Raw genomic sequence first — 26,078 nt, 5'->3', positions numbered from 1 at the left:
CACGATACGCACTAGAATCCCGGAAAACAAGCCGTGCCCGTTCTCGAAAAGATGGTGGAACAATGATCTTAGCCGTCAGAAGACTGAGATAAAGAAGCTAAGTCGTCTCGCATACAGATTCAGGACCCTTCCAGATCACGCGTCGCACACAGAGCTACGGAAGGCCAGGAATATGTACGGCGAGGCGATAGTAGAAGCCAAACGTGAACATTGGGAGGAATTTCTGGAGAACGCGGCGGAGCAGGACCTCTGGACGGCGAACCACTATTTCAAGGAACCAACAGGCGATGGGGGCAAATCAAGGATACCGACGCTCAAGGTCCCAAGTGAAGGCGCAGGTGGACCACTACGGGAAATCAACACAAACGATGGCAAGGCAGAAATCCTCGCGCAAGCTTTCTTTCCCAAGAAACCTGACCAGTCCAGAGTCCCAGAGAACTACGATTACCTGGAGCCACTCCCACCACCACCCCCTATCACACTGGAACAAGTGGAACGTCAGATAAAGCGGCTCTCTCCGTTCAAGGCAAGCGGTCCAGACGAAATCCCAAATGTGGTACTCCAGAAGTGTTTCGGACACATCTCGGAGTATCTAGTATATCTCTTCAGAGGCGTCTTCACGCTGAGGACTTACTATTCAGGATGGCAGGAGTTCACAACGGCGGTCTTGAGGAAGCCAGGTAAACCGAACTACGAAGTGCCAAAGGCCTATCGTCCAATAGCCCTGTTATGCACGATACCGAAGGTACTGACAGCTATAGTAGCGGAGAACATAAGCCACCTTGTGGAGAAGGAGTTCCTACTGCCGGACACGCACTTCGGAGGACGACCAGGTCGTACCACGACGGACGCCATACACTACCTTGTGGGCAAGATCAAGGCAGCTTGGGGTAAGAGGAAGGTCACCTCGGTGCTCTTTCTGGACGTCGAGGGGGCCTTCCCCAATGCGGTTACTGACAGGCTAATCCACAATCTGAAGAAAAGGCGAATCCCAACGACCTACGTCAAGTTCATCGAGCGGCTCTTACAGGGGAGGAAGACAAGGCTAAAGTTCGACGATTTTATATCAGAACTCATCGACATCGAAAACGGGATCGGACAAGGAGACCCCATATCGATGTTGCTGTACATACTCTACAATGCGGACCTACTAGAAGCCCTACAAAGACTGGAGGAAGATGCTATTGGATACGTGGACGACGCTCTTGTTATTGCAACGGCGAAAACATTCAAACAGACAACGCGGGCACTCAAGAGTTACATGGAACGACGGGAGGGAGGTTTCGAATGGGCGAAGGATCACAATTCGAAGTTTGAGCTGAGCAAGGTGGCCGTTATGCACTGCCAGCCAACGGCGAGGAAGGAAGGCGATCGACCAAACCCAGTACTCTGGCTAGAGGGGAGTGTGGTGAAGGAAGTGGAGAGCTACAAGTACCTGGGGGTACATGTCGACAGCCAATTGAGGTGGAGAACACAGGAGAACGAAGCGATTGCGAAGGCGACCTCTTACATCCTTATGTTTCGCAGGCTAACGCGCACAAGTTTAGGTATCAGGCCCAGGCTTATGCGGCTACTGTACGTTTCGGTGGCCGTCCCGAAGATGACATACGCGCTCGATGTTTGGTATGTGCCTCCGCACAAGAAGGAGGGCATGCGGAAAAACAGCGGGTCAGTACGGGCGTTGAAGTCCATGGGTAAGATACAGAGGATAGCTACAAAGGCGATCACAGGGGGTCTTTGGACCTCACCAACCGACCTGTTGGACGCACATGCCGGGGTATTGCCAGTCAACTTAATGCTTGAAAGGATATGTCACGCGGCAACGGTACGAGCGGCGACTTTACCAGATGGCCATCCGACACGGGACATGATACGAGGATACAGCAAGAAGCCGGCAAGAACACACCTCGCCCCCCTTCAGAAGCTGGTCGAGTGCTTCAAGATCAGACCAAGACGGTTCGAGACAGTTATGCCGGACCCAAGGCCACCGACTTACAAGAGGGTCTTCTCAACCAAGATCGCGGAAACAAAGGAGGACTCTATTAAGGAGGAAGGAAAAGACGAGGCAGACATAAGGATATATACAGATGGGTCGGGCTATGAAGGAAACGTTGGCGCAGCTGCGGTGTTATACAGGAAAGGGGTGGAAGAGCCAGAGGAAACGCTTCGATTTCATCTAGGACCGTTGACGAGGCACACCACGTATGAAGGCGAGGCAGTGGGGTCCATATTGGCGGCCTGGATGCTACAGGGACGGCCTGAAGTGGGGAAGGCAACGGTTACCAGCTATACTGACAGCCAGGCATTCATTAGGTCAACGGGCGCGAGAAAGACGAAGCCAGGGCAATACCTTGTAATGGAGTACCTGCGGCTGACTGAGGTAATGACCGACGGAACTGACATCCCTATCAGGCCAGGCACGGCCAAATTCGCACTCAAGTGGGTAGCGGCACATGAGGGGGTAGTAGGAAACGAGAGGGTGGACGAAGAAGCAAAGAAGGCGGCACAGGGGGACTCAAGCCCGCGGGAGGAGCTACCGCCAATACTACGAAGACGGCTGCCATACAGCGCCTCAGCGGTCAAGCAGGAATTCGCGGAGAAGCTGAAGGCAAGGTGGACGGAAACGTGGAGGGACTCACCACGCTACGCAAAATTTCAGCATATCGACGCAAACTTCCCATTCAACAAGTTCCGGAAAATCAGCAACGAACTGTCAAGGCCACAAGCGAGTCTATTGATGCAGCTACGTACAGGACACATACCACTGAACAGCTACCTATACAACATCAAAAAGTCGAGGACCAGGAGATGCGACACGTGTTGGAGCACGAGGAGGATGGAGATCACGGAGACGGTGATACACTTCCTATTCGAGTGTCAAACTTACGCGGCAGAGCGCTTCGATATGGATAGAGCCCTGGGCCGCTACTCGAGGGACCTCAAGGGGATACTGGAGAGTATGAAAAGGATAAAGGAACTGCTCAAGTTTGTGGGGAGAACGAAGCGGTTCAAGAAGTCGCTTGGAGACTCTATAGGTGACGTCTCTCAATTAGAATCCGAGGAAGTTTGAAAGATAGCACTTCCTTTTAGCAGACTTATAACACCGAGAAACGAAGCATGGACAGATTAGCCGACGTTCTGTCGGCGGGTTCGCCCTCAAAAACCCCACTCTATCTTTTACCCGCATTTCAGCTTGCGGACTTCAAGCACTAATCACACTCAGCCAGACCGACCACGTCGAACAGTCACTCAAGCAAACAGCAACAAAACACCAACAATTTTTTTTTCATTCACCTGAACGCGCTCGTCCCGTATTAGCTGTACCCTTCGCTTTGCGATCGGGTACTTGGAAGAAGAAACGCATCACATACAGACTGCATCAGATAAGCAGAGGGACACGAGACTACCCCGCTCACCATACAGACGTGTTCCCAAACGGCGTTTCTGTGCCGGGCTGTGTGGGGGAATGAACGCCTTGGGCGTGCCTTCACCAGTGCAGGGGACAGTCAACGGGGGTCAGGTATAAGGCATTAGGGGCCTTAGGTAGTCTACAAAGTTGTAAAGTCTGACATGGGGCCTCGCCCCAATAGACTATAAATTTGACATTAAAAAAAAAAAAAAAAAAAAACATGCAGAGCACACCATCACACCAGCATTTATATTTAAGAGTCGTTCCTGAGGTGATTGTGTACCAATCCACCACGGGGTGGAAATCCAGAAGGCTTTTATTCCTGATATTTCGGGCGCGTACAGTTCTTCGACCAACGTTCACACCGAAAACGGGCGATTGAGAAGGATCAAGTAGGGCACGCCATCATCAATATTTTGATACTAAAGGGAGCGGTGACAAGAACCCGCGCGTCAGTCGAGACCGCTCGATCAAGCTCCAAAACCGGCCTTACCCCAGCCACAACCGTATATCTGGCAATTTCCACCTTTTTCCCGTTGTCTGTGAGTCTGGTTTGATCGAGACCGAGTTGTATTTACAAACAGTAGGTACTAGGAATCCCTGTGATGGCACGACTTGGGCACGACAGAACCTTCTCAACACCCTTCCCCCCCATCGAGCACTCACCTGACCCTTTCTTCTCACCTTGTCGGCAAATTTCTCGTAGCTGCTTTTGGGATGCTTCCGCAACGTCGGCGAAGTTCTTACCCGAATGATGATCGAGTGGGCTTTGAGCGGGAATTTTTTTTTTGGATTCAGGAAACAGCAGGATACTGAACTTCCTGATGTGGCAGCAGGCCATCCTTTTTGACATTGTTTGCGCCAGTGCATGTCATCACAGATGGAGCTCGTCTCTCTCTAAACAGAATTGTCCTCGCCTGAGCTTGTGGGATATGCAAGAGGTGCGCACACAACCATTGCCAACTCTCTGATTCTAATACAACATCCATTCATTATTACAGTGCGTGTTCCCTCGAACAGAGGACTTTGGCATCAATTTGATTAATTCTCAAGTTTTTCCGAGGCGTGAACTCCGGGATGACAGACAGGTACCAGCCCGAAATGTCAGTTGGCAATGGCCAGGGACAAAGTTGGAACCAGTCTAGTGGTCTTTTCCCACCTTTGATGTCGAGGAAGTGTATAAAAGGGGGGTGGAGTCTCACCAAGCCCCAGTTCGAAGCCTCACCTTTAACATAGTCACAAACGTCGTTCATCGTCTGACACAAGGAATACATCATGCGCTTCACCGTCCTTCTCGCTGTGGCCACAGTTTCCGCAGTCTCAGCCTCCGCGCTCGACTTCTCTGCTATCAGTCTTCCATCACTTCTTGGGGGCATCGATGTTTCGTCCGGCAACAAGTACGGTGCGCCCAAAGCTCCTTGGGTAGCTGGGGCTACGCCTGGCTGGTACTTTGGGAGTAGCCCGTCCAAGTTCAAAACTCTTCCCTGCCTTAGTGGAGTGAGCTTAACCCTTCCCTGCTTTGATTTTATCAACTATAATTTTGGATAGATCATCTGCTCCATTCTTGAGCTGTTCCCAGACTGCTTGCACTGCCCGTCTGCGCCGCCCACGACAACTTCAGACGGCTATACACAGACTTTCAGCAACCTGACTGGCGCAACCCAGGCGTCGGACTACATGACCTACGGCTTGGTCGACACTATTCCTGGTAAATATCCTCTTGTATAACTTCTTTTACGTTCTCACCCGTCGCTTTCAGAGTGCAAAGCCATGTGTAACAGCGTTACTGGATGCAAATTCGTCAACAGTGAGTTTTCCTGGCTCGTCTTCTGTTGTTGATCATGACTGACGATTGATCTTTCATCAAGCGTATCATGACGTTAACGGCAAAGTTGCGAATTTCTGATCTTCACATTTTACATACTGACCATATTGTTATACGTTGCAGGGCGGCAGCACACAACTTACCTGTTCGCTGTTCACGAGTTGCCACACTAGCGCCGACGCGGATAACATGGGCGGGCAAACTCAACCTGACGGCACAATTGATTACATCACAAATAGCGACGGATGGTGCAAGCAGTAGATTAGATTGTGCGGATGCCGTCGACGATCGAATCTCTTGAATTTCGTGACTTAGTTTAGTAGTCACGTTCAATTTACCGGCAAGAGAATACTTAGTAACACTCAAATACTACTTGTACTATGTCAAAAACACGTTGTTATTTTCTTGAATATTGCGATGAACGGATTGTGGACAGCAGGAAAGAAAAACTATCTGGAGGGTTATCAAAAATTCATTGAAAAATTCAATTGACGCGTCGAACTGTCACGCGCACTGCGTTGTGACATCTACGCGTCAGTCACGTGGCTTCATTGTTCAATTATTCCGTTCCGAACTCAAAGCTTGTAACTTGAATACATCCTAAGATGGGCGTCGCTGGACTTTGGGATGTGCGCAGTCTATTATTTCCCAGGGACGCTGCTCACCACTCTTTGTAGATCCTACGCCCCGCTGCAACGACACGCTCTTTAACGGAACTTTCTGTCACAGAAGGATTCGAGGCCAATCCCCATGGTGTACGTGGGTACCGCATTGGCATTGACGCAAGCATCTGGTTTTTCCATGCAGAGTATGGCCGCGAGGGCGAAAATCCTGTCCTCCGCACACTTTTCTTCAGATGTGCAACACTCATGCATTCCCCCTTTTTGCCCCTCTTTGTCTTTGATGGACCGAAGAGACCGGATGTGAAACGCGGCAAGAAAATCAATAAAACCAGCCATAAATTAATACCCGGAATGAAACAAATTGTGGATGCCTTTGGTTTTGAATGCATAACGGTGAGGGAACCTCATTTGTTTCTTGAGTGCCGCTCATACCACTGAATAGGCTCCCGGAGAAGCCGAGGCAGAATTGGCGTATCTCAATCATATAGGTGTTATTGATGGAATATTGTCGGATGATGTCGACAATTTTCTCTTTGGGGCCAAAACTGTCATTCGCAAGTGCGTGCAGCGGTTTCGAAAAATCCATTATCGTCAGTAACCTCGTTGGTTTAGCCCAAGTAATAGCCTCTCCGGCAATAAGTCCAATCCCTCCCTCAACTCTGCTGGCAAAGACGACAAGAATCACACTCGTGTCTACCGTTTAGCTGATATAAATCAGAATCCGGATGTGCTCCTTACTCGTGGAGGCATGATTCTTATTGGATTGATGAGTGGAGGGGACTATCAGCAAGGTGGTCTTTCTCGCTGTGGTACGAAAACTGCACATGGGCTAGCTCGCTGTGGTTTTGGAGATACGTTGTATACCGCTGCCAAAAATCTATCGCGCGAGAGATTGCCTGCCTTCCTTGATAACTGGAGGAATGAACTTCGCCATGAGCTGCGCACCAATTCGCGAGGTTTTATTGGCCGGAAATCACCCACTTTGGCGAACTCTATTCCGGAGGATTTTCCTGATGTTGACATTCTGCTTTCCTATGTGAACCCCATCACCTCCGAGAGCATGGGGAAAACACCACCGGAGCTCAGGTGGACGAAAGAGCCTGATCTAGCGAAACTGGCGGCAACATGTGAGTTTTACTTTGAGTGGGGATACAGGGAAGCCATCATCAAGCGCTTCAGAACGGTGATTTGGCATTCTGCTGTCCTGCGTATCCTGCGCCGCGCGGTGCTGAACATAGAAGAGGCCAAAAGTGCAAAAAGTATGCCCGCTACACCGAGGAAAGGAGGAGAGCGCTTAGAGAGCGGCACTCCCTCAAAGATGATTGCGAAACACTTCTCGTCTCTAGATATTGGTTCGGATTCTGACGACGAGAAAAATGAGGAGGAAACTCTGATTATTCAAATTCACTCCTCAAGGATGCATGCGTCTACTGATGGTGTTCTCGAATATCGTCTCGAGATCGCACCTCGGCAGCTTGTAGAAATTGCAGAGTCAGGAATCAAAGGAACACGTATTCCAGAGGGTTTAGATGAATGGGCCTCAGACGAAGATAACGAGGAAGGGTCAAGTTCTTCCAAACGCGTACCAAAGCCGCCTATAGACCCAGAAACCCATTTGCGCGTCTGGATGCCAGCCTGCATGGTAAAGGTGGCGGAGCCACATCTGGTCAGAGAATTCGAGGAGAAGGTGGAGAAGAAGAAAACTAAGAAAGCTGGCAAGGCTGCCGGGACGGTCTCGCGTGCTCGGGGGAAGGCAAAAGCGACAGACATCGATGCTGATCGGCAACCTTCCAAGAAACCCACCAAGGCGAAGTCCGCCAATAAAGCCTCCAAGAGTGATCATAACTACCCAGCCTCTACTTCAAGTTCCTCTGAGGACGAACTCCCAGCCAGCGTAGCACAAACAGCCCCCCCAAAGACAAAAGTCAAGAAGGTTAAAGTGAAGAATGCCATCGCTTTTGATCAGACTGGATCAGCTCCCCCTCAATCATCTATTCAGTCAAAACCCATTCCACGCGACCTTACCCAAGGGAAAAAATCTGCAGTAACCGATATGAAAACTTTTTTCCCGACTACAAAGCGAGCCACCCTACATGCTCCGTCGAAGAAAATAAAGGACCTATTCGCTGAGCCCTCCCCACCATCTACAATTGACGGGGAGCGACAAACATTCAAGTCTTCCAAACCTGCCCCCTTTCCCGTGGCGTTCCTCGATCTTGACAATATCTCCGAGTCTTCTAGCAATTCTATTCCACTCCATTCCCGAGGGACTCGTTGTATTGGCGATCTTCAGGATCTATCTACTTTTTCACCAAGAAAATCTAAGAAATGCCTAGCGTCGGATTCAGATTCCGACTCCCCAACGCAAAGGATAACAAAATCACCACGAAAGTCGAGCGCACATAGTTCTCCGAGCTCCAAGTATGGTAGTCATGGACGAAGGGCTGCACGACCACCATCGCCTACACCAATAAACTCCGTGGCCCATGTCCTCTCAAATGAAGTCATTGAGCTTTCAAGTGATTCTGATTGCGAGCCACCGCCCTTTCAGATTATGCCCACAAGAAACCTCCCCCCTTTGATGGCTGCTAGAGCCAAAGCTGCCGCCAAGGCCAGATTGCCGAAAGTGCCAACAACCTCTGTAGCTAGAGAAAAAGCGAAATCTATCGTAGAGGATATCATCGATCTCACTTGATTCAACAGCTACTAGTAGCTTATATCCTTCCCATCTGTGTGCCATATGAAGGGAATACAAGAAATATGTGACAGTAATACAGTTGCTAGATATAACGCTCCGACTAAGTGATACAGAATTGTCCCAGTTATAGTTACATTGATGTGGTGAAGTCTCGAAAAGCTTCCTGTCCCATTATTCCTTCAACACATTCACCTGGTTCTTCCTTGGGCATATTATTTTTAAAGCGAATGATTGCATCTAAGCGATTATGCCAGTTAGTTTTCATCTCGACACGGATGGTATCGTGTTGGGTGTCTGCGAAGACAGATGCGAACCAATCGGCCAGCAGACTGAGCTGCCGAACGAGAAGGGGGAGGTTTTCCGCAGATATAAGCTTAAAATGTCCAAGGGGAGCAAACTCGGGCATGCCTGGCGCCGACTGGACAGTGACCTTGAAATATTCGGTCTCGTGGAGATTGTTGGAAAAGGCAGCAATAGCACCAAGAGAATGAGGGTCCACGACGATGTTTACGAACTGGAACTGCGTCGTTAAGGTGTCGAATCGGTAGGGTATCCCCGAGTCGTTCCAGACAATTCGAACGTAATCGTTTCCAATGTGGCGTTTTTTATTGTTAGATTGCGGGTCGGCAGGGTTATTGGGCATTAAAGTTGCTGTGTGGTACAATATCTGCCCGATGTCGTCCCACCAGGCATAGGCATATTCGCCATCTTCTTCGGGGTCAAGGCCCCCTGCATACACGTCCACTTGGCCACGTAGATTGATCAAACGCCCGATTCCTTCAAGAAAGCGAGTGTATGCCGGCGAACCATGGGAGTTGCGAAGGATATCAACCTCGTCACGTTGACCAGGGCCGACATACATGATACCCACCTTGTGTGTGTCAATGACAGGCATCCTATCGAGACCAGCGAGGAATTTTTTGAGCGACGAAGTATCCGTCACTCTTTTGAGGTGAGTCTTAAGTGAGCCATCAGGAAAGGGCGAGAGTTGGAGAATAAGGTATGATGGATCAACGGTAACTTGTTTCCGCCTCTGAGACGGAGCTGTGCCACTCCACACATAGCCAGTGATAGAATCCGGTGGTTTGACATCAGCTTCGTCCTGCTCAACTGTGAGGAACTGACGAATATCATCCTACACAATCGTGAGATGACAGTGTCATAGGGATAGCTCAAGTACATACCTGTGAAGTGCCGGTTTCTCTTTCCATCACCAAACCAGCTGGGATTGACAGTAAATCAGGCGCCACATCTCCAGCTCCGACCATAGGTACGTTTTCCACTCTGCAAATGAACCTAGAATAACCGGACGGCCTTCTGGACATGACCTCAACCCAACCGGAATGGGCAATAGCCCGCACAGTCACAACTGAATTGCCCATAATCCAAGTTTTTTCAGCCATCTCTGACTGCGTGCCAGAGGGGTCCATGATGAGGTCACTGAATGATGAGGTTGCAGGACGTGGATCGGCACTTGCATATGTGTAACGCGCAAGCCAATCGAAGCAAACCTCAGTGGGGCCGTCGACTTGTGTATTTCCTTCGTTCGCCAGGAGTAACTGTCGGGTGATATATGCTACATGACGAGGGCGATCTGGAATTTTGACAGCCAAAAACCAGGCATAGACGACTGAATACGAAAGTATTCTTACATGTTGGGATAACGCCCATGACATCGTCGGAGATGCGTGGAGTCGGTTGTAATGCTGCAGATATTGAAGAGCCACACCAAAGACCATCTTGAAGTCAGCCTCAGTGAAGTTAGCATAGAGAGAGGGTAAAGAGCCGATGATGGAAAGAAATCCTAGAATGTGAACCGCCATTTCCGGGTTGGACATAATTTGAGAGAGTTTTTCAAGAATCCTGGATAGGAACTTCGTCATCGATGGGGGCAACTCGAAAGCTGACAATGAAAGTGCATGCAAACAACACTTGATGGTCGAGAGCTGGCCATTGAGACCTGTATAAAAGGTTTCGACAAGCAGATGCTGTTGCTTCTTATCGAAACATCGGCGATAGCTTACTAAGACAGACAGTATGTGGTGTGCCAGTCCTTGTGCATCCCTTTTCAAGACTGTGGTCGACCCTTTAACTCGAGAGCCAAGGTCTTCGTCAAGGATTTTGGCACATAAAACAGATTGCAATTTAGATATGGCGGCCCGGCAATTAGGACCACAGAAAATATGTGTGTTTGCTAGCTGAACGGGAAGATTGCAGAGGATGTAAGACAAGACTTCCCAACTCTGTTCTTTCTCCAGAATTGACGTCAACGCTTGGAGATAAATGGAGATTGGGAGGACTAATCTTAGACCAATCCCTTCAGGATCGTAAGATATCAACCCTTCACTCGGAGCATCAGGCCCTACAACTTTAAAAGGGAGTGTTTCGGGGATGTGCCAAATAGGATCAGGAAGTTTGGGTGTGGGTGTGGCAAGCGGGGGAACTGTTGCTCGGGAGCGACTTCGACTGGCTTTTGAGTGGGAAGGCGCGGCAGCTTTGCCTTTTGACGGCTGCCGCCCGTCCCTCTCGTGTGGAACGCGCGGACGAGCCTTACGAACCTCTGAAACATCTTCCGACGTGATTATAGGTCTTGTACTACGGTCGCGCACGCGATTGACCAGCGAACAGAGGGAAACGAGAAGAGTGTTTGAATCGTATCCCGAGTCCATAAAGTAAAGTCGGTGATCACGATCTACTCGTAAGCGCATTAAAAACTGCAGAACCGTCAACCTGGCAGGCGTAGATTTTCCTTCTGATAGAAGTTTGACAAGAATCTCAAAGATTCTAAGAGAAACGCGGAGGTTTTCTTGCTTCAAAGAAAAAGGCGTAAATGTGAGCTGGCTAAAAGCCTCTATGAAAGCCGAAACGGCACAGACAACCCGAGGGATTGAAGGACACTCTGGTCGAGGACGACTTTTTGAGTGTTCAGTGGGGTCATCAGGAACACTGGGGTGAATTGATTGCGAACGGGATGTGCTCCCTCCTGTGGTCAAGGATGATAACATGGACATGAAGCCTGGCTCCTTCTCCTTCGGTACGCCCTGGAAATCGCTCTGCATCCTAGAAAAAATTGGGGAAATGATAGTAGAAGACGAAGCGCTCGAAATGGGTGGAGATGTGGATTGTTCAGCCGTGTGCACCGAAGCATCCTCAGCAACATCATTGTCATCATCGTCGGTATTCGCAGATGCAACAGAAACCAATAGATCGATATATTTTGGAACCTCTTCGGTGTCTTGCTCAACGGTCCTCAACACAATCTCATCCCCTAAAATCTTCCAAGTGGCATCCCCTTCAGATCCGTCATCCGAGGGAGGCAATGAGGAGCAGAAAGTAAAAACCAGGTCAGCAAGGGGCCGTCGGTAAGATTTCATGTCCCTGACGTTGTCGTATACCGAGTATAACATATCTATCACCGCTCGTCTTGTGGCAGGCCGGTCTGCCGTGACCAAGTTTGAGTCACAGAGTAACCTTTTCCAATTATCAAGCCACTCTGGAGATGTTGGCGAGAGATCTTGTTGTTCCATCATAAGAGCTGGCAGACGGGCGGTATCCGCATCCGTGAGATTATTAGCGATATGAACTAAAATATTGGACAACAGAGGAATGAGGGCTCTCGAGTGATCCCTTGCCAGCAGCGACGTAATCGTCCGAAGGAGGGGCGTGGGAGCATCGCTTGGGTTTGCAATGGGTACTATGTAGGGAGATCCGTCAGGATTTCTGAAAGGTTATGTTAGGAAACGGAGCTCTGTCACAGAGGTAAAGCTCACTTCAAAAGAAGCACATAGCCCGCGAGATTTTGAAGGGTTTCACCCACTACTATGGCTTCCTCTTCGTCTAAACCCATAACATCGTCTTCCCTAGAATCCATCTCTTGGAGGATATCTTTTAAGACTCCGGCTGCTTCCTCTAAAATTGTGTCTTGACCCTCTCTTTGTTTCTCCCAGGACTGGTACCTGTCTTCTTCTCCACGAGAACGTAATATATCCGAGCCCCAAGCCACCCAGGCGTGAACACTAGAAGCCAAAACCTTACCCAAGCGGCCCGCATCCCAGCCATTACCGCCTGCTGATGAGGCATAGTCGTCCTTGGGCCACGCTCTTTCCATCAGGTCCGGCTCCAGTTCGATGTGGCCAGGCGCACCAGTATGTGAATAACTGATAGACGATTCCCGTTGGATATAAGCCCTTGCGAGACGCGTCGATAATGCACGTCTAATAAAATTCCTCAACATTCGATGCGCTCCAAGCGAGGTCATAATGTCCAGCTGCTGGCAAGCACCTTCAGACAACCCTTCAGGTGACCGTCGGGGGAATGGTTCATTAATAATCTCGGATGCGTTGGGCGGAAAAAGATGCCTCTTAAGAATACGCATGCAAATTGTAGTGTACGGCCCAGCCAGCAGAGCGTTCAGTATTTCGGTGATTTTTTCCTCCTCCCGAGAGGATTCTTTGTGAGGACGTGGGAGAACGGTGAGACGAGGAAGCGGAGAGGCCGAAAATGCCAATGCCCGAAAAAGAACAGGGTGTATATCCTGTAAGTATTCCGGCGACAAACTTTTGAGCTGAGAGGAGAGGTAAGATAAATAAAGGGAGATCGCAAGTTCTCCAGGATGTTTTAATGGCGGAGGCTTAGGGGCGGAGTGTGCGGAGGGTATCGACGAAATAGAAAGGGACGAGGTGTTCCTTTTGTGAAGTGTCTTGGAGGGTGTATTGTTGTTGGAAGGTGGGTTTGGCACAACTGCCGGAGCCAAAATCCTGTCCTGGGCTGTGGGCCCCAACGGCAAAATGACTGATCGGTTCACCAGGTCCGCATAGAACTGAAGAACATCAGCCGCTACATCTTCGGGAATCCTCGAAATATTTTCCGGCTTTTGCAGAATATCTGCAAGAAATTGAACGAGTACATCAATGCTTCGTTCCCGTTCCGCCCTCTCCGTTCGTTCTATCGCGGAGTCATTTTGCAGAAGACCATCGAAGGCACCTTTTATCCAACGTTTAAGGGTGTCAATCAGATTAGTTTCTATTCCCCAAACGTCCTCTCCATACTTGGTGACCGCCCTCAACGCTTTAAATCTCGGTTCCCACAACTCCATTCCCCATGCGAGACCCAATTCAGGGAAGAGGGAAAAGTAAAAAAGCCTCTCATTGGTGGTCAGAGGTAAGGCTTCGTTATTCTCGCAATAAGCCGATAAAATGTCGTATCCAGCAGCCTGAATAGCCACAGGTTTTTGAACGTCACAGAGCCAGGTCAAAATAGGGTTGAAGACCTCCCTACGAGGCAGAGGGGAGGCGGTAGATAGCGTGCTTGCCAGCATGCGAGCGTGAGCCAGACTAGGGACAGCTGGAGGAGTTAAAGCTTCAATGAGGGCTTCTAACGGAAGAGGCTGCTGAGGGACAGGGGGTACCGGATGCTCAGTTCGTTGCCGACGCCATGCAAATGGTACGGTAAATGATGTTGTGTTCGCCCTTGGTCGGGACCTATTCTGCCAAGGATCTACGTCTTGGGACTGTCTGGACATTCCAGCCTGCAAAGTCACGGTGAGCTTGATAGTATTGTCGAAATCCTACGTACGGGCAACGTCAAGGGCGTATATTGTAGGAAGATAAGAAAGTTGTCGGCGAACCCAAGGCGAACCAGAGGTGAACGTCGCGTATCTTGCCGCGTGAAGCGATTTCAATTGAATTTCAAACTCAATAATTATATTACAAGGGTCGTCACAAATTATTTACATTTTCCAAAAATACTCTGGCATTTCAAACGACAAGTTCACCTTCCTTGACCAGCTCTCTGATCCTCTCAATCGTAAGGTCGACACCAACCCCGACAGCCCTGTTAAGCTCATGCGGGGATGGGTGAAGTTCGCCTACGGGGGTGAACCCTGGAATACCTCCAGCATAGGAGAATGTAAGGACCAGTTCATTGTTTGCGTCATAAGACAGGACATTCGTGATGCGAATGCCGGCAGCCTCAGCATCGAAATAGGCCTTATTAGGGTCTCTCAGTCAGCGTAGGATATCGACAAGGACGAGAATTGCGTACGATGGTGCCATGATGAAGTTCGACTTCTTCTTTCATCGGTGGATTGTTACCAAAATAAACTTCCCTGGTCACCTGAGTGGGTAGCTCTAAATTGGGTGAAATCTAAGTGCCCTGGAATTTTTGTGCGTACCTTGGTTCCAGTGTCACTTAGAACATCGCATGAAGAGATCACAGCGACGAAGTTTTCTGGTTGTCGAGCTTTCAACTCCAGCCCTTTCCAAACTTGCTCCTCGCTAAGCCTGGGTTCAGCGCCAGGAGGGTTTACATGTCTGCTGGCTGCAAAATTCGCTCTGAATTTCTCCATGATGTGGTGGAATGAGACGTTGACTGTTGATGAGACCTATGATGCTTTTAAGTTATGACGATCTGCCATTACGTCATGTTCTGGGTCTTATAGTTGAGGACGAGGCCTCCTGGCTCTCTCCTCGTGTTGCGCTGCATATGTTTGCTCTGAGTCCTGAGTCTGTAGTGTGCTATATCTGCTGCAGATGAGCCGGTCGAGCTTAGTCGAGCTCATCATCCTGGGTCGAGGTGAGTTTTCGTCGCCGGTTCTGGGACCTGCCACTGCACACTCTAGGTTGCCGTACGCGTGGACCCTGCCATGCTGGTCGGGGTGGGGTTTAGTACTGGTCAGTCGGCGTGGTCTAGTGTGGTGCACTCCGTAGCACAATTGTGTTTAGACGCTACACTGGTTGTGATGTCGGAAGCCTGTTCCTTATTGGGACCGCTCCGGAATAAATCCATCTCGGTCACAAAAGGCCGAGAGCACGTTCGTTAATAGTGACAGTAATGTACAAAGTAACATCCGGATAGACAGTCAAACGTTCACTACAAGTTACAAACACATATTGTCCAGTATAGGGGGGGAGGATAGTTTCATTGGAGGGAAAGACGCCAAATGGCAGTAAAAAAATAAATGATCTGCGAAATTTCCGCAATGATACATATCCGATTTGTTTCCTTGTGAGTCTTGAAAGAGAGGCTTAATCGTGGACAATATTGCCTGCTCCACCTCGTCCCGTAGATTCGAAGCCATGGGCGTGGTGCTGGTGGTGTTCGACGGCTGGTTCGGAGGTCGCAGTCAAATTGGCTGCTCCTCCACGGCCAGTCGAGTGACTAAGAAGCGGGTTAGTTAGCTTGAGGTCTGTGATCGTACAAGAAAATAACGAACTATCCCTCAGGATGGTGTCCGTGCTTTCTTCGTTCTGTTTCGTCGATGGAGTCCGTCTCCAATCCCGCGCCTGACTTGATATTCCCAGCACCACCTCTTCCCGTGGAATGGACGGGGTGGGCAGCGGGGTCACGAGAGCGGGAGCGGTCAAAATTGCCAGCATTGCCAGCGGGGTCACGAGAGCGAGAGCGGTTAAAGTTGCCAGCGCCGCCACGCCCGGTGGAGTGCTAAAGAACATAAGTAAGATTTTTAATATGTATGGGAGGAGACATACAACGACGTCCTGATGTGTCGCAGCGTAATTTTCAAGGGCTTCCTGTTCAGCAATATCTGGGACGGCGGGCGGCCTGCTGGCATCGCGCGATGGGGACCGGAGATTTCCTACACCTCCTCGACCAGTAGAGTACACCTATGAAACGACACAGTGAGAGGACGGTATTAGACAATCTTTCCTAATTAACATACATCCTTGTGGGCACCTGGAACTGGCTCACGGCCACGAGTTGTGGAGAAGTCATCAGGGCCAGAGTCAGGGCGAGCATCCCGAGAAAGAGAAGCCTGGCGGATGTTTCCCAATCCACCACGTCCTGTTGATTGCTGGATAGAAGTCAGTAGCACTCCAATCAAAGTCGACTTGCACTTACGAAAGCGTCCCGTCCGCGAGACAAAGAGCGATCTTTTTCTGCCATGTCAAGTTGAGTAAGAGAGATGTTCAGATAAAGAGGGGCAATGCGACAGGCTATATAAAGGGGGAAAATAGTGACAGGATATGACGGAATACTAGGCACAATCTAGCAGTATCGGGGCCACACCCCGACCCACTGCCCAACCACTGCCTCTCGGGTACTCGGGAAATAGACACGGAGGACAGCTCGTGCTGGGAGCCATCAGATAGCAGAATGAGGGAAAGAGCACGAATGAAGATAAGATAGGACTAGACCCATGGTCAGAGATAAGGAATTGCCATAAGATAGCGGTATGGCAACGCCTTATCTCTCTTATCTTTCCTCTTGAATTCGAACCACCACCAGCCCAAATCTCAAAGAAAAGCTCACTGACGTTGTCCATTTATCATTGGGAGGTCGCTGACAACAGAATCCCGATCTTCGTCCTGCAAAGATGGGTCTATTGTGGACAGCGACCGGCTGATTTTTGCGCCCAAGGCAGAAATTTTATCAGAGAGGGAAAGACGACGAGAGGGAGACTGTGAGTTCTGTCTGTCAGCGAGGAGTGTCATGGCTGATGATAGGATGTGGGGGCGGATGTGCTGGATGTGGGGGAACCTTTGAGGGCAGAAAGGGGGGAGGTTTTGAACAAAATTTGAAGCCGTCTCTGGATGCCGCTTCCCACTGTTCGCTCTATGGCGTATTTTGCTTGACATCCAACGTGATCACTTTCAATTCACCGCCAATGGTCAGACGACACCCAAATCTTGGCTCAACTTGGCTCTCCCTGAAACGTTGCCATACCGGCACGGATCCCTGCGTTTCCTCCGCCCCTCTCTCCATTCTCCAGCTTTTTTTCTCCCTCTTCTACAACTCTGGATCTTGCGAGATTTTTTTTTTATATCTCAGCGGCTGGTGACAGCACTGTTCTACTTGGGGAAAAACACTGCTGTTACAGAGCACGGAGCTACCACACGTTATCGATTATCCTTGGAACCTCTTGGAACTCTCAAGTTTTTCCGGCCTGCTTCTGTGCATACATGTCATACCACATATCAAGAGATGAAGTAGCTCGGAACTTATAAGAATACTTGCGCGTTGTAATGTCCATACACACCTCTACTACTCAGTCTACGGAACATGCGTGTCATTTATGACAGTATGAACATCTCTCCGCTCCACCTGTCGCACAGCACAGGTTTGAAAATTGAAGACAGAATGAGCTCCGATGCCCGGAATTTACATCCGACGGTCATGACTCGGACGTTTTGGCTCGTTTTGGTTATCCGAAAATGAGAGCCTTGTGGCCTGTGGCGCGTGGGGCCTAACATTTTCAGTTACATACATACATACATAACTGCTGTTATTCTTAGTTGTCAACATCGGAACATTTCCATCGGAGAGCTGAGAAAGGTGAAGAGAGGACAACTCCAATTTTACAACTTGAATGGGTGGGTTCATTGCACAACGGAGTTCTCATCCTCTGACGTGATGAGCGTTAGTCATATTTTCCGTGGTACCATCGCGATCGCAAAGGATCGCAAGGAACAAACGTCGTTGATCGTGATCAAATAAATAAAGAGGGTAAAGAAGACGACATGATATACGTGCATATTACAACGAGAATCATCAAAGAAGCGACAGCGAGAAAGAGCTGACACCAAAAATATAGAGAGCGAAAAAGACCAGTGGAGAAAGGTAATAAAATAAAGAGTGAGTTGACTACAGTAGTGGGATGGGGTCGTCGACGATCGCAGACTTTTCATATCATAGAATAATTCCGTTTCGTTTTGAGAGGCCTCTTTTCTGGCACGTATGGAGACATCGTCTGTGAGGTGACGGGAGGAGGAGGAAATAGAAGCCTTTATTCCGGTTTGACTTTCCAAAACACAGCGGCAGCAGCAACGCTCAACACCAGCACGCCAAGCGCAGTGTGCATATTTATTGTCTGCTGTAACAAAAAAATATAAATGATCAAAGTGGAAAAGAAAGAAAATACGAACCGAGTTGTGGATGTGCGTGACGACTTCCGTGGTTGCTATCGTATCGTCCTCGACGGGTCGTTCTGCGTCGACTGAACCTGGCGACGACGACGGCGATGTTGACAAGTTGTAGAGGGTAGGCTCAGGCGTGACGAGTGTTCGCGCTGCAGCTTGGCCGTGCTCTGTAGTCCTTGTAGCCGTCTTACCTGCAGACAAGTCATCCTGTCAGTGCGATCACAAAGATATAATAAAACATAGACACCCACGAGGAGAATTAGGAGAGCTGAACAAACCCAGTTTCGAAACGATGGTCTCTTCTGGCGGAGCATCAGATTCCACATCCAAATCCCCAACAGCATCGTCATCATTGAGACCTCGTTCCCTTGAGCCACTCCGTGACCTTGAGGGAGACCTGCCTCTATTTGACCCTGAGGATCGTCGTCTTCTCCTTCGATATCTTCCCGAGTCTGACGACTGACTTCTTGGGCTGGGAGGCGTGACGAGACCGTTGTGTTTCACGGCGTCTCCATTAGCATAATTAAGGTGAATTTGGAGGTGCTGTTGCTGTAGGGCAATCGTCGAACTTTGGAGAGTTGCCATTTTTTCCAACCCCGAATCGACCTGGCGGACTTTGGTCTCCCATTCCTCCCGAGCCTTGCTCAATCGTTCCCGTTCCTCCTTCCATTCCTCCTGTACGCTGCTCCATTGGCCTTCCACTGATTTCTTCCACTCTGCAAGCATTTCCGTGAGCGATTCGTGATTCTGATCAGCTTCAATTGCAGCGGGAGTAGAAGGTGGGGGTGAGGACGGCGGGGATGGCGACGAAGCCCTAGCTTGTTGAGCCTGGGCCTCTTGCGTTGCCTTCAACATGGCTTCGAGAGATTCCACCTTACCCTCAAGGGCTTGGATGGTTGACTGCGCGGCAGTATGCTGTGCTTCCAAGGTCGAAGTGAGAGCCATTACTGCGTTCACTTGAATGGACAGCTGCATTACTTGTTCGTAAACATCGTTTGTTGTGGGCCCAGCAGCAGCAATCTTAGAGAGAGGTGATGATCCAGGACCCCTACGAGGAGCGTTGAGAAGCGAAGATGACGATCGATTTATGAGGTCGTACGCATTGCCGTCACGCAATCCCATACGAATGGGTTCCGGTGTGCGGGGACGGCCCATCGATTCCAAATCGGTGTGCTGGCGCTCCCTTTCCAAGGCTTCATGCTCCTCCTCTCGTTCAGCCTCTTCATGCTCCCGATGTCGACGTTCTTCTTCTGCAAGCTGTTCCTCGTCTTCTTCATCCACCCGCTCGAGCTCGTGTGGAACGACGGTGTTGATACTTCGAGCGTCATCGTCGTCGTCACCGTGCCCCGACTCACCTTCATCTTCAGAGTCAAAACCGCCGCGTAAATCTTCTGGGTGCGATTTGTGTGTGTCCTCCATCTCCATTTCCCTTCTCCTCGACTCCACCATCTCACGTAAGGTTTTCACCTCCCTTTTCATTGTTTCCTGCTCGGCAAGTACACCCTCCAATGCACGAATCTTCTCTAGATGTGAGGAGAGCGAGGACTGGGTCTCGCGTAGTTGCGATTGAAGATCGATGATGGCACTGGTCGACACTGCTGCAGAGGCTGCCGTCGATGGATGTACAGGCGACCCAGAACTAGAGGGCATTATTGATGGATCTTGTGGTGGACGAACGGGCGGAAGGGCCGGGTATGAGGGTAGATTTGCGGGCTGAAGAGATCGGCATCGTGAATACGATAGTCAAGAGGGAATATGTGACCAATACATACAGGGCCACCGCCACCAAGTGTCTCGTGGATGTCATTCATCGCCCCAGTAAGTGTGTTCAACTCAGCGCCCGTTTCTCGGCTTTTCTGGAGCTCTCCTTGAAGTCGACTCAAGATGACATCAAAGCTGAGCCCGCTCTTGCCTGGTGGTCGCATACTTCCTCCCATGCCACCCATGCCAGCGAGTCCCTGTTGTGGCGGTTGCGGACGCCGTTGTTGACCACCATTAAAGTTAAATGTTGAAGGTTGCCCGTTGATACCACTAGGGCCAGCCTGGTTCATTAAAGATGGAGCAGACTGTTGGAACTGTTGCTGATGTTGTTGTTGATGTTGCTCTGCACGAGCGGCGACTTGGGCATCTTGTTCAGAGAAGACGCATAACACACGAGCAGCGACCTTGTGATGAATAATTGTCTTGTTGTCTTCGCCGACGATATCGATACCAAACTCCTGAGAGCAGACATTACATCAATCACACGAGTAAGAAGACACTGGAATTACCACTATGTCATCACTTTTCAGTTCGTATGGCTCAGATTCTACCGCCTCAATACTGAGACGTTCGCCATTTATAAATGTGCCATTAGAACTCTTGACGTCTTTGATGTAGATCTGTTGAAAAATGGGCGCTAGGTAAGCTTACAGCCCTGTAGAGACGAGGACATCGACCGAATCCACGATTCGGGTGACTAACCTTCCCTGCTTCCTCCCATACCTCTGCGTGCTGCCTGCTTAGAACCTTTGAGTCGAAGTAGCCGTTTCGCTCCCCTGGTGTCGTCTTTGCATTAGTTTGTCGTCCGATTTTTACGTGTTGGCCATGAGCGAGAGTTATGTGTTTCGGAACAAAAGAATCATTGAGAGGATATAGGTAAAGAGCGGGGAACGACGGCTGAGGAGGGGAGAAGGGAGCGGGAGCAGGCATGGCTGGACGTTGGGGGGAAAGTTACAGTGGCAACAAAACGATGAGCCGAATAACCCTAACCTTAGAATTTACATACATACACGTGGTTTACGAATCAACAAACAAAATTGCTCGTGCCGAGAGATGTCATACAGAGGTGCCTCTTGGGTGCCTCTGTATCTTATTTAAAGATTGCGAGCGGCTCTTTCTAAGACTACGCTGACGCGGAATTTCATCTGGGAGGTATAGCTCGCCACTGGCCCAGAAATACGCACCGTGCCCCACGAGGTAGTTTACGCAGTCTCTTCCAAGGCGTGCTGAAAACGTTGTTGCTGATCAAATTTAATCTTATCCATCCTGCTACTAACAGTATGCCATTCGTCGTTGGCGTATATCGTGAGGGTATTGAAGGGAGTGCTGAGCAATCACTAAAATTGATGAGCAACGCTGTTTCGTGTTGTGAATACCTGGCGAACGCCGAAGCCCAACGCCAATTTAAGGTCGAAAAGACCCCCTAGGCTTAGCTCGGGGGCGGATAATCAAGACGTTGCCCCCGTAGAGTTTCCCTCGGAGGGACTGGCAGAAAACTTGAACGTTGCAGAGAATCGGAGCTATCTTTGGCAAAGATACTAGCTCCAACAGTTCTACTGAATAAAAAAATGCGATCCTATTCAGTGAGAGCACAAGCTGAGCGTTGCGAAAGCACCGTACCGTAATAGATTCGAGTGTCTCCGTCAAGTCATTGTCTGCCCCGTTCATTGCTTTGGACTTGGTCAAATTATTGAATGGATCGGCCAAGGATTCCCTTTGATGTGAAGTCATGATGATTACCGTGGGAAGGGATTTAAAAAAATCTCGTTTCCACCGTAGCGGCGTGATCAAGTTTCTACATACACCTTTCGCCGTAAGTATCATCGAATGAGGAAGCAACTAGACCCTCGAATACCCATTCTCATTAACAATAATGTCAAGCGAAATCATCGTTCTTTCATTGTCCTTGTAGGAGACAAGGGCAGAGACCAGGCATGTTCCATTGCAATTTTTCTTCACATCAGATCCATTGACGCGTTGTCCCAGATCGTTAACCTTCACTTCCTCTTGTCTCAAGCGCGAGTTTCTGCGCGGCCTTCTGTGTTGTGGTGTTACAAAAAAGAGCTTGGTTTTACAAGGTAAGAGTCGTTTTGAACCTGATTGTCTTCCTCCTCTGACTTTACCGCGTCAGTCATCGGAAGAAACGAGAACAAAAAATCAAACGAGATGTAAAGAGGGGCGTTCGTGAGCCGAACGAGCAGAATCCGTTTGAAATTTTCGTTACGGTCACCGACATCCGTTATACGTACGCTCTCTTGCCTTGACTGCACTTCAGTTCTGATCATGGCTTTAGCTACTACAAGGAGTCGCACAAAATACTAGGAAACACATATGGCATGTGCGTTCTGCAAGACTTTGAAGCCATTACGCCCAATCTGTTGGCACGAACTATAGAGACAGTGGAGGGCGGAGGACTGGTCGTCCTCTTGTTAAAAACGATGACGTCCCTCAAGCAACTGTACACGATGACCATGGTGCGTTCACTCCTTGCTTCATTCCCATCTCAATTCAACACATCTCAAAGGATGTTCACGCTCGGTATCGAACCTCTTCGCATGACTCCGTCGTTGCTCGCTTCAATGAGCGATTCATTCTCTCCCTTGGGTCTTGCGCTGATTGCCTTGTCCTCGACGATGAACTAAACGTACTCCCTATTTCCCGCGGGAAAGATATTACTCCCATTGAAGACAAACCTGGAAAGGAAAAGGCTGCCGAAACAGAGCTCAAGGAACTCAAGGCCACCCTAGAGGATACCAAGCCGGCTGGCGACCTGATTAAACTTGCAAAGACCACGGACCAGGCGCAAGCCATACTTACATTCATCGACGCCATCGCGGAGAAAACTCTGAGCTCGACGGTTACACTTACGGCTGCTAGAGGTCGGGGAAAGAGTGCTGCTCTTGGGCTGGCGATTGCTGCTTCACTAGCGCACGGTTATTCGAACATCTTCGTCACTAGCCCGAGCCCGGAGAATTTAAAAACATTGTTTGACTTTGTCTTTAAGGGAATGGACGCGCTGGGCTATGAGGAGCATCTAGATTATGACATTGCGCAAAGCACAAATCCGGATTTCAATAAGGCCATTGTAAGGGTGAACGTGTTTAGGGATCACAGGCAGACCATCCAGGCATGTACCTTCTCCCTTCTTCATCGTTGTGTCTCACAGATGTATAGTATATTCAACCGGAAGACGCGCACGTCCTTGGCCAAGCAGAGTTAGTGGTTATTGACGAAGCAGCAGCCATTCCCCTACCCCTTGTACGCAAACTCATTGGACCTTACCTTGTCTTCCTCGCCTCCACCATCAACGGCTATGAAGGAACTGGCCGTTCCCTCTCTCTCAAGCTCATTCAACAACTTCGTGAAAGTACCCGCCCCTCGCTAACCAAGGACGTCTCTGGACACGCAAAAGATGACGAAGCTGCCAGCACATCTACATCCAAAAAGGCATTGGCTAAAGCGCCTCCAAAAGCCCGTACACTTCGCGAGATCAAGCTCGAAACCCCGATTCGATATTCTGCGGGTGATGGGATTGAGAAATGGCTCAACGGTCTACTTTGCTTGGATGCCACAATTCTACCAAAAGCTAATGTACAGGGTTGCCCGCTTCCCGCTGCATGCGAGCTGTTTTACGTCTCTCGCGACACGCTGTTCTCCTACCATCCTGCATCTGAGGTGTTCCTTCAGCGGATGATGGCACTCTACGTTGCGTCGCATTATAAGAACCAGCCAAACGACTTGCAACTCCTGTCTGATGCGCCAGCTCATCACCTCTTCGTGCTATTACCTCCAATCAAAGATGACGAGAGTCATCTCCCAGAGCCCTTGGTAGTGCTACAGGTCGCGTTGGAGGGCAATATCAGCAAGGATGTTATCATGGACGGCATAGGGAGGGGCGTGAGGGCTGGGGGTGATATGATCCCATGGCTTGTAGCCCAGCAGTTCCAGGAAAACAGGTTCGGTACGTTGAGTGGGGCTCGAGTGGTCAGGATTGCTTGCCATCCGGATTATGCGAATGTGAGTGCCACATTTTCATCATCTGTAGTAAGCCTGACTGAGTCACAGATGGGCTATGGGTCTAGGGCCTTAAAAGCCCTCAACTCCTTCTATAGTGGGGAGTTGTTCAACTTGGATGAAAACGTCACCTCCAAGGAGGTCGAACACGCCGATACTGCCACCGTTGACTCTGTCTGTTTTAAAACCTTCTTTTCTACTCTTTATCATTGCTCATTCATTCCCCTTCCAGACGACAGATCTCCTGACGGAAAATCCGACGGTGCGAGCACCAACAGCCATGGAACCACTCCTCCAACGTCTGTCGGAGCGAAAACCAGAGAACCTGGATTACTTGGGCGTATCTTATGGTCTGACACCACCTCTTCTCAGGTGCATTCCTATCGTAATTCAAGTCATCGTAGGTGCTGACACTATATGGACTTTAGATTCTGGAAGCGAGCTGGTTATGTACCGCTATATGTGCGGCAAACGACGAGCGAGCTGACGGGAGAACATACATGCGTAATGGTGCGGGGGTTGAATAGCTCCACTGAGAGTGAGTTGGAGTGGCTTGGAGAGTTCGCGAAAGGTGCTTTATCCGTTCCATGGCGTGAAAAATCGATTTACTGAGCCGACTAGATTTCCGAAGGCGATTCCTCACCTTGTTATCTTACAAATTCCGGGAGTTTGGGAGTGTGACTGCTTTAAGCATACTCGAAGCTACGAATGCAGGTCTTAAAAAGCCGGACGAGAAGTCAAAGTCAATAGGTATGTTCCAAATCTCCGTGTGTTTCGGTCTCTCTGAAATCTTCATCTTCTATAGATCTAGGTCCAGAGGAACTTTCTATTCTGTTCACGCCTTACGACCTCAAGCGACTCGAATCCTATGCGAACAATATGCTGGACTATCACGTTATCCTTGACCTCCTTCCCTCAGTCTCATCCTTATACTTCCAGAAGCGGCTTGGGGACGAAGTCAGGCTCAGTGCTGTCCAGAGTTCCATTTTGCTTGCTCTGGGGCTGCAGAGGAAGACGATAGAAGAAGTCGAGGTAAGCCTCCGTATTTCTCACCCTTTCAAATTATTCCTTCTGAAACTGGGACTTTACCTTCAAAGGCAGAACTCCAACTGCCCGTAAACCAATCCCTTGCCTTGTTTGTCAAGGTGATTCGTAAGATTGGAAAACGATTGATTGACATCCAGAAGCAAGCCATCAGTGCTGAGATGAGGCTTTCTGGCCCAGCCCCGACCGGGACGTCACGAGTAGATGTTCCCGCTCCTAGCGATGACTGGAAGCCTATGACCCAGATAGTGGCGGAAGAGCTCGATGAGGCCGGCGACAAGGTCAAATCGGCATTGAGAGAAAAACAACGGGAGATGTTGGATTCTCTGGACCTCAAAAAGTGAGTTGTTGTCATGTCTTCCCCAGACGTTTGGGTTTTTTGGGATCGATCCATTTAATTCAGATCGACTTAACTTGGTTAATAGGTATGCGATCAATGATGCAGCAGTAGACTGGAGCACTGCAGAAGCGCAGGTGAAGGAACTTGGAACTGGGGCGGGCAAGTCGAGTATTGTGAGCTTTCGGGCTGGGACTCAAGTCGGGCAGAAGAGGAAGGCGGATGCTGAGGACCGGGTAGAAGCAGGAGGGGCAGGAAAAGATAAGAAACCAACACGAAGGAGTAAGAAGACGAAGCGGTAGAGGTCATTCATACTATCTCCTTATTTAATATATATATGCTGTAATTGTAACTCTGTGAACCTGCAAGGGGATATAGCAAAGCAGTAGATCAAAAATCAAATCGCAGCCAAAAGGTTGGATTATATAGACACATCTTCCACGACCGAGGTATATTAAAACTAGTTTCTATGTAGATGGAGCATTTGTTGTA

At 49.5% G+C, this 26,078-nt stretch overlaps 9 protein-coding genes across 9 annotated transcripts; 3 read left to right on the top strand and 6 right to left on the bottom strand.

Moving 5' to 3' along the window:
• Positions 1 to 4,684: 4,684 nt before the first annotated feature.
• LACBIDRAFT_318974 (uncharacterized protein) lies at positions 4,685 to 5,495 on the top strand (the record flags this gene model as incomplete). The annotated part of the gene is made up of 5 exons (XM_001879979.1): positions 4,685 to 4,906; positions 4,958 to 5,117; positions 5,169 to 5,216; positions 5,278 to 5,300; positions 5,358 to 5,495. The coding sequence occupies 5 exons, from the start codon at positions 4,685 to 4,687 to the stop codon at positions 5,493 to 5,495; spliced, it is 591 nt and encodes a 196-aa protein (XP_001880014.1).
• Positions 5,496 to 5,839: 344 nt separating this feature from the next.
• Positions 5,840 to 8,552, top strand: LACBIDRAFT_318973 (uncharacterized protein; the record flags this gene model as incomplete). Its single annotated transcript, XM_001879978.1, has 4 exons — positions 5,840 to 5,863; positions 5,912 to 6,250; positions 6,300 to 6,415; positions 6,470 to 8,552. 4 exons carry the CDS (start codon positions 5,840 to 5,842, stop codon positions 8,550 to 8,552), a joined length of 2,562 nt encoding a protein of 853 aa, XP_001880013.1.
• A 133-nt stretch (positions 8,553 to 8,685) lies between these two features.
• LACBIDRAFT_234195 (uncharacterized protein) lies at positions 8,686 to 9,486 on the bottom strand (the record flags this gene model as incomplete). The annotated part of the gene is made up of 1 exon (XM_001879728.1): positions 8,686 to 9,486. A coding segment is annotated over one exon (801 nt), but the record flags the coding sequence as incomplete, so codon positions are not given.
• Positions 9,487 to 14,240: 4,754 nt separating this feature from the next.
• LACBIDRAFT_293900 (uncharacterized protein) lies at positions 14,241 to 14,904 on the bottom strand. Its single transcript, XM_001879727.1, has 3 exons — positions 14,728 to 14,904; positions 14,598 to 14,669; positions 14,241 to 14,542 (listed from the first exon to the last, which is right to left on the bottom strand). Exons 1-3 carry the CDS (start codon positions 14,899 to 14,901, stop codon positions 14,312 to 14,314), a joined length of 477 nt encoding a protein of 158 aa, XP_001879762.1. The 5' UTR covers positions 14,902 to 14,904; the 3' UTR covers positions 14,241 to 14,311.
• A 676-nt stretch (positions 14,905 to 15,580) lies between these two features.
• On the bottom strand, positions 15,581 to 16,457 carry LACBIDRAFT_318970 (uncharacterized protein; the record flags this gene model as incomplete). The annotated part of the gene is made up of 5 exons (XM_001879726.1): positions 15,581 to 15,713; positions 15,769 to 15,995; positions 16,043 to 16,177; positions 16,234 to 16,365; positions 16,413 to 16,457. The coding sequence occupies 5 exons, from the start codon at positions 16,455 to 16,457 to the stop codon at positions 15,581 to 15,583; spliced, it is 672 nt and encodes a 223-aa protein (XP_001879761.1).
• Positions 16,458 to 16,819: 362 nt separating this feature from the next.
• Positions 16,820 to 17,198, bottom strand: LACBIDRAFT_318969 (uncharacterized protein; the record flags this gene model as incomplete). The annotated part of the gene is made up of 1 exon (XM_001879725.1): positions 16,820 to 17,198. The coding sequence occupies exon 1, from the start codon at positions 17,147 to 17,149 to the stop codon at positions 16,820 to 16,822; it is 330 nt and encodes a 109-aa protein (XP_001879760.1). The 5' UTR covers positions 17,150 to 17,198.
• A 737-nt stretch (positions 17,199 to 17,935) lies between these two features.
• LACBIDRAFT_318967 (uncharacterized protein) lies at positions 17,936 to 18,199 on the bottom strand (the record flags this gene model as incomplete). The annotated part of the gene is made up of 1 exon (XM_001879724.1): positions 17,936 to 18,199. One exon carries the CDS (start codon positions 18,197 to 18,199, stop codon positions 17,936 to 17,938), a length of 264 nt encoding a protein of 87 aa, XP_001879759.1.
• Positions 18,200 to 18,297: 98 nt separating this feature from the next.
• On the bottom strand, positions 18,298 to 21,121 carry LACBIDRAFT_318966 (uncharacterized protein; the record flags this gene model as incomplete). The annotated part of the gene is made up of 6 exons (XM_001879723.1): positions 18,298 to 18,384; positions 18,437 to 18,621; positions 18,682 to 20,143; positions 20,203 to 20,649; positions 20,701 to 20,811; positions 20,894 to 21,121. The coding sequence occupies 6 exons, from the start codon at positions 21,119 to 21,121 to the stop codon at positions 18,298 to 18,300; spliced, it is 2,520 nt and encodes an 839-aa protein (XP_001879758.1).
• An 897-nt stretch (positions 21,122 to 22,018) lies between these two features.
• Positions 22,019 to 25,888, top strand: LACBIDRAFT_318965 (uncharacterized protein; the record flags this gene model as incomplete). The annotated part of the gene is made up of 13 exons (XM_001879977.1): positions 22,019 to 22,123; positions 22,178 to 22,269; positions 22,323 to 22,436; positions 22,485 to 22,665; positions 22,716 to 23,318; positions 23,366 to 24,208; positions 24,257 to 24,379; positions 24,438 to 24,577; positions 24,634 to 24,776; positions 24,827 to 24,955; positions 25,011 to 25,237; positions 25,303 to 25,589; positions 25,675 to 25,888. 13 exons carry the CDS (start codon positions 22,019 to 22,021, stop codon positions 25,886 to 25,888), a joined length of 3,201 nt encoding a protein of 1,066 aa, XP_001880012.1.
• Between the last annotated feature and the right edge of the window lie 190 nt (positions 25,889 to 26,078).

This window comes from Laccaria bicolor, genomic scaffold, assembly GCF_000143565.1.
Source record: "Laccaria bicolor S238N-H82 LACBIscaffold_9 genomic scaffold, whole genome shotgun sequence".
NCBI classification, from domain to species: domain Eukaryota; kingdom Fungi; phylum Basidiomycota; class Agaricomycetes; order Agaricales; family Hydnangiaceae; genus Laccaria; species Laccaria bicolor.
The sequence above is the reverse complement of the archived record's forward strand: the minus strand, read 5'-3'. Positions and strand labels throughout refer to the sequence as shown.